This window comes from Blastomyces gilchristii (assembly GCF_000003855.2).
Source record: "Blastomyces gilchristii SLH14081 genomic scaffold supercont1.15, whole genome shotgun sequence".
NCBI classification, from domain to species: domain Eukaryota; kingdom Fungi; phylum Ascomycota; class Eurotiomycetes; order Onygenales; family Ajellomycetaceae; genus Blastomyces; species Blastomyces gilchristii.
The window spans coordinates 178,432-187,874 of NW_003101668.1; the positions used below are offsets into that span (position 1 = coordinate 178,432).

The 9,443-nt window shown below is 47.0% G+C and overlaps 2 protein-coding genes across 4 annotated transcripts; both read left to right on the plus strand.

Annotated features, from left to right (window-relative positions):
- Positions 1–22: 22 nt before the first annotated feature.
- BDBG_06063 (hsp70-like protein) lies at positions 23–3,519 on the plus strand. Its single transcript, XM_002622837.2, has 4 exons — positions 23–715; positions 810–1,541; positions 1,607–2,657; positions 2,734–3,519. Exons 1-4 carry the CDS (start codon positions 700–702, stop codon positions 2,891–2,893), a joined length of 1,959 nt encoding a protein of 652 aa, XP_002622883.1. The 5' UTR covers positions 23–699; the 3' UTR covers positions 2,894–3,519.
- A 292-nt stretch (positions 3,520–3,811) lies between these two features.
- Positions 3,812–7,490, plus strand: BDBG_06064 (NCS1 allantoate transporter). Of its 3 annotated transcripts, none has more exons than XM_031722433.1 (12): positions 3,812–4,351; positions 4,488–4,591; positions 4,770–4,867; positions 5,011–5,128; positions 5,231–5,288; positions 5,407–5,450; positions 5,529–5,712; positions 5,801–6,182; positions 6,264–6,379; positions 6,489–6,566; positions 6,700–6,854; positions 7,064–7,490. In XM_031722433.1, the coding sequence occupies exons 1-12, from the start codon at positions 4,239–4,241 to the stop codon at positions 7,378–7,380; spliced, it is 1,767 nt and encodes a 588-aa protein (XP_031579659.1). In that variant the 5' UTR covers positions 3,812–4,238; the 3' UTR covers positions 7,381–7,490. The 3 variants fall into 3 exon arrangements, with proteins under 3 accessions (XP_031579659.1, XP_031579660.1, XP_031579661.1); XM_031722435.1 differs by lacking the exon at positions 7,064–7,490 and adding an exon at positions 6,959–6,982; XM_031722434.1 differs by having other exon boundaries at positions 4,065–4,351; positions 4,488–4,867.
- Positions 7,491–9,443: the final 1,953 nt, after the last annotated feature.

Below are 9,443 nucleotides of genomic sequence, written 5' to 3' on the forward strand. Positions count from 1 at the left end.
CCTTGAGGATGACTCATCCGGGCAGGAACAATAATTCCCCCGCCAATCACGGTTTGTTTTGAGGCAAATAGTTTGCCACACAACCGCGTTTGATGAACAAGAAACGAGCCGCCCACTATGATTACGTCATATTCGCTTCCGTTGCCTCATCATCGATCATTGCAACAGATAGCAGCAGCAAAATAACAACAACACCAACCCCACAGATGGAATATTCCAGCGATATAGAGAAAATAAATCAAGACATTCAATTGGGTTAGGAGCTAAGAGCTGCCTTGTCTAGAAGTAGCGAGTAGTAACAGCTTGTGTTCTTGTTGTTGTTGTTGTTGTTGTTGTTGTTGTTGTTTCTTTTTTTTTTGTAGAGGAGGTGTGGAATGCGGTGGACGGCGGTCGAAGGTGCTGAACTTGCTAGAAGCTTCTGGCGCCGAAATTGACCGCCCGCATATAAACAATTTTTGGCCCGCACAACAACATCCCACTTCTTATTTTTTCTTCTATTCCTCTTCATTCTTCATCCTCACAGCTACCCGCTCTGCTTCTTCTTCTTCCTCCTCCCATCTATCTCTCTCTTCATCGCACCAATTCTCGATCTCCCCTTTCATTCATCTACATCCTCTATCCTCTGCATCTGTATCATATTGCACATTTCTCACCAGCTGCCGTTTTAATATCCCGCTTCATACATCTAATTCCTTCAAAATGGGTCCCGCTGTCGGTATGTCTATAATTTTCCCCCCCTCTCCTCCAGTATTGCTCGTTATTTCATCCTCCTGCTTTGATTGCTGCTGACTTGGCCTCGTTTTCGACAGGTATCGATTTGGGTACCACGTACTCCTGCGTGGGTATCTACCGTGATGACCGCATCGAAATCATTGCCAACGACCAGGGTAACCGAACCACCCCCTCGTTCGTTGCTTTCACAGACACAGAGCGCCTCATTGGTGATGCCGCAAAGAACCAAGTCGCCATGAACCCATCCAACACAGTCTTCGACGCAAAGCGTCTCATTGGCCGCAAGTTCGCCGACCCTGAGGTTCAGTCTGACATGAAGCACTTCCCCTTCAAGATCATCGACAAGGCTTCCAAGCCTGTCATTCAAGTCGAGTTTAAGGGCGAGACTAAGGAGTTCACCCCTGAGGAAATCTCCTCCATGGTCCTCACCAAGATGAGAGAGACTGCCGAGTCCTACCTTGGCGGCACTGTCAACAATGCCGTCGTCACCGTCCCCGCCTACTTCAATGATTCACAGCGTCAAGCTACCAAGGATGCTGGTCTCATTGCCGGCCTCAACGTCCTCCGTATCATTAACGAGCCTACTGCCGCTGCTATTGCTTACGGTCTTGATAAGAAGGCTGATGGCGAGCGCAATGTTCTCATTTTCGACTTGGGTGGTGGTACTTTCGATGTTTCCCTCCTGACTATTGAAGAGGGTATTTTCGAGGTCAAGTCCACTGCCGGTGATACTCACTTGGGTGGTGAGGACTTCGACAACCGACTCGTTAACCACTTCGTCCAGGAGTTTAAGAGAAAATCCAAGAAGGGTTAGTGAAATCACCATTTTTTCCTCGTTTCTTTTATTCTTCTTTATCTACTAACACAATTCTAGATCTCTCCTCCAACGCACGTGCACTCCGCCGTCTCCGCACTGCTTGCGAGCGTGCTAAGCGAACTCTCTCCTCTGCTGCTCAAACTTCCATTGAAATCGACTCTCTGTACGAGGGTATTGATTTCTACACCTCCATCACCCGTGCCCGTTTCGAGGAGCTTTGCCAGGACCTCTTCCGCTCTACCATGGATCCCGTCGAGCGTGTCCTTCGCGATGCCAAGATAGACAAATCCTCCGTCCACGAAATCGTCCTCGTCGGTGGTTCTACCCGTATCCCCAGAATCCAGAAGCTTGTCTCCGACTTCTTCAACGGAAAGGAGCCCAACAAGTCCATTAACCCTGACGAAGCCGTTGCCTACGGTGCTGCCGTCCAGGCTGCTATCTTGTCTGGTGACACTTCTTCCAAGTCTACCAACGAGATCCTCCTCTTGGACGTTGCCCCACTGTCTCTCGGTATCGAGACCGCTGGTGGTGTCATGACTCCTCTCATCAAGAGAAACACCACCATCCCCACCAAGAAGTCCGAGACCTTCTCTACCTTTTCTGACAACCAGCCCGGTGTCCTCATCCAGGTCTTCGAGGGTGAGCGTGCCCGCACCAAGGACAACAATCTCCTCGGAAAGTTCGAGCTTACCGGCATTCCCCCCGCGCCCCGTGGGGTGCCTCAGATCGAGGTTACTTTCGACGTTGATGCTAACGGTATCATGAACGTCTCGGCCCTCGAGAAGGGTACTGGCAAGACCAACAAGATCGTCATCACCAACGACAAGGGCCGTCTCTCCAAGGAGGAGATCGAGCGCATGTTGGCTGAGGCCGAGAAGTACAAGGCTGAGGACGAAGCCGAGGCTTCCCGCATCAGCGCCAAGAACGGCCTTGAGTCCTACGCCTACTCGCTCCGCAACACCATCAGCGACCCCAAGGTCGACGAGAAGCTCGATGCTGCCGACAAGGAGAAGCTCAAGTCTGAGATTGACAAGACCGTCCAGTGGCTCGATGAGAACCAGACCGCCACCAAGGAGGAGTATGAGTCTCAACAGAAGGAGCTTGAAGGGTATGTAAAACCAATATTTCTTCTTTCTCAATCCCTCGAAAAACATAAATGGTATAACTAACAAAATTCAATTTAGTGTTGCCAACCCCATCATGATGAAATTCTACAGCGCAGGCGGCGAAGGCGCTCCAGGCGGATTCCCTGGCGCTGGTGGACCCGGCGGCTTCCCCGGCGCCGGTGGACCTGGCGGACCTGCTGGCGGCGACGACGGCCCAACCGTCGAGGAGGTCGACTAAAATTTCCCCCCTTCCTAATTTCTCCTCCCCCCATAATTATTACCAAAAATCCTACGTTTCTTTTGTGTTCTCCTAGTTTATCTTTTCATAGTGGTTTTAAACGGGTTTTTCCTTTTTTTTCCCTTAATGTTTTAACGTTCACGGCCTTCTGGTTTTTTTTTTGTGTTCTTTCCTTGTTACAAATTTTATGTTGTGCTGGAAAACAAAAAAGATCTTAATTATGGAATTACTGGAACATGCTCTTTCTATCATTCTACTACGAAAAACAAAATACACATCAACCATAGTGATAAGAGTCTTTCCTCTCTCCTCCCATCGAAGAAGGCAGGAGGGAAGAACCTAATGCTAAAGGTTCCCTTTGAGCTTTTAATTAGCTTATTCTAACTCAGCCTTTGTGCACTTCTTTTCGATATACCCGTAGGGCCGTAGCTACAAACGTATGTTCTCCTCGACATCCCTGCCATGGTCTTTTGTGGTATTTCCTCAATCAATATTCTGTAGCTTCTGAACTTATTTCTCCACCCCCTCCCCCGGGTGACATAAATTCTCTTGGAAAACCTCTATTCACCATTCGTTCATTCTTTTTGTCCGTTTTTATTGTGGTGTTTTTGTAAATGAATGATGATTTACCATACATCCATGTACCGTAGATACAATACAGATAGATACATTCAAGTTGTATGTAACAAGAGGCTCGAAGAAACACTAAGAAGGAAATATATTTTTCTTTTATACTCTTTCGGTATTCCAGCTTCGTCTGAATATTTTTTTTTAAAAACGTTCCGTGAGAGGGTTAAGAGAAAATAGGTACTGTTCTCCCAAATCCTAGGGCCCCCTTTTAGCGCTGGCCTTCCTGTCTACGACCATCTCCCTCTCAAAAATAACTTAAGTCTTTCGCTAGCAACCAGCAACAAGAGAGAGAAACTACTGCATTTCATCCAACGTCTGATACAATTTATTTATTTTAACTTTGCTCTGTGTCGATGGCCTACGAGGAAAAATGTATGGCCAAACGCTTCCTTCAGCAGCTCAGCTCGGCTCAGCCCCCTGTGTGACATGACAACCTGCTTCATGGGGAGGCGCACAGAGGGGCCGATGGACCCTATATATATATATATATATATGAGTGCCAGTGGAACGTATAGCGCATTGTTCCATGAGATATTGCAAAAGCTGTTGTCTTTTGTTTTGTCCAGCTTGCTCTTTTCTATCTATCACCAGCTGAAGAGTGAACGTGGTTTTCTTCTAACTACCACCAGCGAAGCGCTGGTTTTACTCTTCTCTGCCGGGCACACTGCGTGTATATGGATATTATTAGATTATCTGGATATAACTACGTATATCAATGCCGATAGAAAAAAAAAAAAGTTCCACTAAAAGCAACGCAACCAGCTGCAGGATGAAGATGAAAAAGAACCTGAGCATTCGCTGGGAGAGCTTGAAAAGGGCTGCTGTGGTGTAAGTTAAGGAACAACTCTCCCTCTTGTTTCTCTATCTTTTTTCTCTTTCGCCCTGAGAGACTGGCGGCCACCCTTCCCCGGAATCCACTATCATGAAATGAAACAGCGTTCCCAAGCTGAAGAAAAAAGGACAGCCCAATCGATGAAAACGCCCACTACGAGAACGGCACCTGGTGCAACCGCGATCTCATCCCGATTCCGCCGGAGAGGCGGACGTGGGGGATTTGGGGGTATTTTGGTATGGCCCCTGAGTGTTGCGTTAGAAGGAGAAGATGAAGATGAAGATGAGAAGGAGAATTCAATAATTGGGCACTACATTCATACCTACATGCTACGCCATGCTGTGCTGTGACAAAATAAATAGAAAATGTCCTGCTGATTCTCAATGTGGAAATCACGGCTACGTTATATATCAGGATACTGGACGGTATCAGGCTCCTGTATCTTTGCATGGACTATTGGAAGTACACTGCTTGCCTTTGGGCTTAGTCCACAGCAGGCTATTGCGTGTGTGGTGGGTGATTTTTCTTTTTATATATAACTCGATGATCGCTTTCTCTGTCGCCCCCCCCCCCCCCCCCCCCCCCCCCCAACTTTGTCCCGCTCTGTGATTGCTCAGCAATGAGCTGATCACGGAGTTCTAATTTTCTATTGTAGGTCGTTGGCGGGATACTTACGGGATTGCTCGCGGTGGCATGTGGCTGGATGGGGGAACGGCAGCAGATCGGATTCACGGTTGCGTCGCGGTTTTCATGGGGGATGAGGGGATCGTACTGTGAGATCTTTCTTTACTGTTTTGCTTGTTTGTTTCTTTATCCCGCTGTCATCATCGCTTGGAGGCTAATCGGTTCGCGGTTTGGCGGGGAGGGAAATCTAGTCCCCGTCCTGCTTCGTGCCTTTGTAGGATCGATGTGGTTTGGAATGCAGTCATTTTGGCATGTACCTTTTTCATATCCAAAACCGGCGCGTGTTTTTGCTTTTCTCTCGTGGGAATGGAAATTGAAGTTCATTGCTGACGAGCCCTCACTTTTATATCATTTTTTTATATTTAAGGGGAGGCCAAGCAACTCGAGTCCTTATCGGGGCCATCATCCCAGGTAAGTTGCGCCTTTCTCAGCTAATTTTCTCTCTGGGAACAATCGACTACTGGGTTGCTTGCTGACGTTGATGTCTAGGGTTCGCACATATGAAGAACTACTTCGCGGAAAGTTCCCATCTTACAACAAATGACTTCATCGGCGTGGTAATTTGGTACGCCGCTTTCATCCCCCTCTGTCTCATCCCGCCCGAGCGCCTACAAAAGCCATTTGCCATTTCATTCGTCCTCTTCGCGTCGTCCTGTATTGGAATGTTAATATGGTGCGCTCTCCTAGCCCCGTTTCCCTTCCCCCCTACATAACTACAATAGACTGTTCATCTTTTTAACACCCACTTGCCCTTATGACAGGGGCGTCGAAAATGCACATGGACCAGGATCCATGTTCCATAAACCCGCAAGCACACCCTCTGTCACCTGGGGTATGCTCTATGGCATCAGCGCTATACTGGGAGCCTGGGGCGCCGGCACCCTGGCCCAATCTGACTGGACGCGATATGCCAACCGGCCCCTGGCGCCCACCCTTTCGCAGCTCGTAGCTGCGCCAGTTACCATTGCTGTCACTGCGATAGTTGGTATCATTGTGACGAGTGCTGCAAATGATTTGCTCGGCGAGATTATGTGGAATCCCATATATTTGATTGCGGCGATACAGGAGGAGTATGAGTCGAGTGCGCGGGCGAGGGTGGGTGTGTTTTTTGCGTCGGTGGGAATGGTTGCGACACAGCTTGCGGTATGTTTCATTTCTGTCCCTGTAATGATTAACAAGAATCCCTTCTTTTTTTTATTAATATAATTTTGTGAGTACGTGCAGATATCCGTTGTTTTGAATTCTATTTCGACGGGCATGGATATGGCTGGTCTGTGCCCAAAGTATATCAACATCGTCCGCGGAAGCTACATCATGGCTTTTATCGGGTTTTGCTCGCAGTACGTTAAATGGAAAACTTCCCTTTGTTCATATCCATTCTCCCGGCTGCAGGAAGTATCTGTGAGAAAGGTTATCCACCCCTCAACTGACTTGATACATTCATCCTAGACCCTGGCAACTTCTCGCAACTGCCACCAAATTCCTCTCCGTAGTATCGGGGTTCGGGATCTTCATGGCCTCCCTGACGTCTGTAGCACTTTTCCCACTTTTTCCCTTTTCCTTTTCCTACCCCCTTCTTCCATGCTAGGTGCAATTGGAATTGAAATTGCAATATATATATATATATATATTTCTAACAATAATCGTTGAATCCGTTTAGTGGCATTATGCTGGCTGATTACCATGTCATCCGCCGACACAAACTTAAAATAGACGACCTCTACACGGGTGATCCGGGGAGCATATACTGGTATTGGCACGGGTTCAACTGGCGCGCTGTCGTTGCGTTTGTATCTGGCGTGTGGCCGTTGTTTCGTGAGTTCACCGTTATATAACCACCACCCTTTCCGTATTTACCCCCTAGATCATCCGCCGATACGATCCTTCATTGCATCTATACACTCATATTTGTCCAAAAGAGAAAAAGCAAAATTAGGATTTTGCATATATATATATATATATATATATCTATGTATACTATACCCCCCTACTAATAACCCTCCAACCCCCCCCCCCAAAAATAGCCGGCCTCATCGCCTCCATAAACAACATCACCCACCCGGGCCTAGCGAACTGGATCAAACTGTTCAATCTGACCTTCTTTGTTGGCCTCGCTGTCAGCTTTGCTTCCATGGCTACTGTGTGCTATATATGGCCTCCTCGGGGGTTAGGGGAGGAGGCGCCGTTTATATCACATATGCAACGGGCGGACGGGGTGGATTCTGTCTTGGTTGGTAGAGAGGACATTGCAGCGGGGCAGGGGAGATCGGGATTGGATGGGGTGGTCAGGGTAGATTTGAAGGATGATGGGGCGCTGCGGGGGGTGGAGAGGGTGGTGTAAAAGGGGGAGGGAAGAGGGGTGGGTTTTTTTTTTTTCTTTTTTTTCTTTTTTTTTTCTGGGTGGTTCTGCTTGAGATAGATGGGTATGGGTTTGAAAACGGGGGATGTTTGGACGGTGGGGGGGGGGGAGACGGTGTTGATGTTATACCTATGGTTCGGATAATGTAGTCAGACTACCAGTAACAGGAAAAGAGGAAGAACTAATAACGTTAAGAAACTCCGATGTAGTAGCGTTACCAATTTCCATTTGATGATAATATATTATGTATGGGTTTTCTTTTCGTTCTTTCTCTCCATCCACGAAGTTGTTTGCTGGCGGAGTTTTGATACACATTTCTTTGTTACTGTACGTAGTTAGGTGTAGTAACTTATATTAGTTATCCATTCCATCCGGTTGGTTGCAACGTGGAAACATCAGCAAGTGGAAAAAGAAAAAAAAAAGATAGACCTATTGCAACCCAGTAGCATGCACTCACTGGATGATGAAACTGGACAAGCCAGATATGAGTCTCCGGGATGACTGGCCCCTGAGGACGCATTTCGTAACTTGTAGTATGTGTGTACGTGTACTTGTGTGTAACTACTGTACTACTACTTACTGTACATGTATAGATGGGATGTATGGCAGCGGGACGAATGAGAGGCACCGGGTGAATTCGGAGCGCGATCAGAGTTTCAATATGTTTTCTTCTTTTACTCCGTATACTCTGTTTGTTTGTACTGTAACATACTTTGATCCTTGTCAGTTCTTTTTCTTATAGAAAATTGTTGGCGCGGGGAGATTAAAGTTGATATTAGATAGATATCAATCAACCCTATTTCTTATATCTTATGTATCAGGATAGAGAAGTTAAGCCCGGGCTTAATTTTGCTACAGCACGCTAGTTAACTAAGGTCGACGCCGGTCTTCTTGGCCATGAGGATCATTTTCTATCTAATCTCCCAAGACTTTCCGTGTTATATTCGCGGATTTATAGTAGTTAGTAACTAGTAGTTAAGTTACCATCTAAATTCGCATCTCAACTACAACTTTTCTTTCTTTTAAAACATCCTCGGAATAGATAAGATTATTGCAATGGACAGGGGAACGAACTCCACCACATCTTAGAGCAAATTCGCATAAGCCAACTTCTTCTTATGAAGGTAGGGCATTCTTCTTCTAAGCAAAAAGTTTGTTCCTATCCTACCAGAGTTTAGGAAATCTTGTGTCCTTTCTCCTTCTTTTTTTTTGTCCCTTTTTGTAAGATGGAAGTGTAGAAATAGTTCCACTGCCTTATGGAATAGTAATAAATGGAAACTGTCCCGGTTGTGCAGTTGTGCAACCATCATTAGTAGTTCCAGAGAATCAAATCATTCGCACAGAGTAGAGTAAGTGATGATAAGTTTGATATTTGTTCGAGAGAGACATATCACATATATCAGAGGGTTTGCAGGCTGCCCCAATAATAATAATGACCACGGATGAGTATTTTTCAAGCTTCCGCCAGATAACTAAGGCCCCCGGGGTAAGTGAACTAGTTACTGCGTAACTTGGTTCGTCAGGGTTGCTCAAGGAGTCAGTCAGGACGCAGCTCCACAACAACACCCCTTGGGAGATGCAGGAAGAAGGGTTTAACTAAGTTGACCCCGAGGAGAAGTTGCTCTTGGAGTGGAGAGCTGTTCCCCGACAACGGAGGGCGGGGAGTTTCATCTGTGTGTGTGTGTACGCATATACGGAGTAGTTACGCTGTAATTGCCGTGGCCCCCGTAACTTAACTGATTTGGTTTGGCCCAAGCAAGCTGCAGGCCAAGGTTTGGGGGGGGGGGGGGGGGGAGGGGAACCCTGCCGGTTCTTGGGGTCCAAGGCTGGCGCCCAATTACCGGGTTTTTATTGGGGGGGGGTTTGGGCATCCTATCCTCCTTTTCAAGGGGGTTTCAAGAAACGCGGGGGGGGAAAGCTTTCCAAAAAAAATTTTTTTTTTTTTTAAAAACCCAAAGTTCCAGTCCCTTTTCAGTCCCTTTTTCCGGTCCCCTCGGCCGGGGGTTGGTTAAAAATCATTAAGTCCAAAAGGGAGGGGGGAAGAG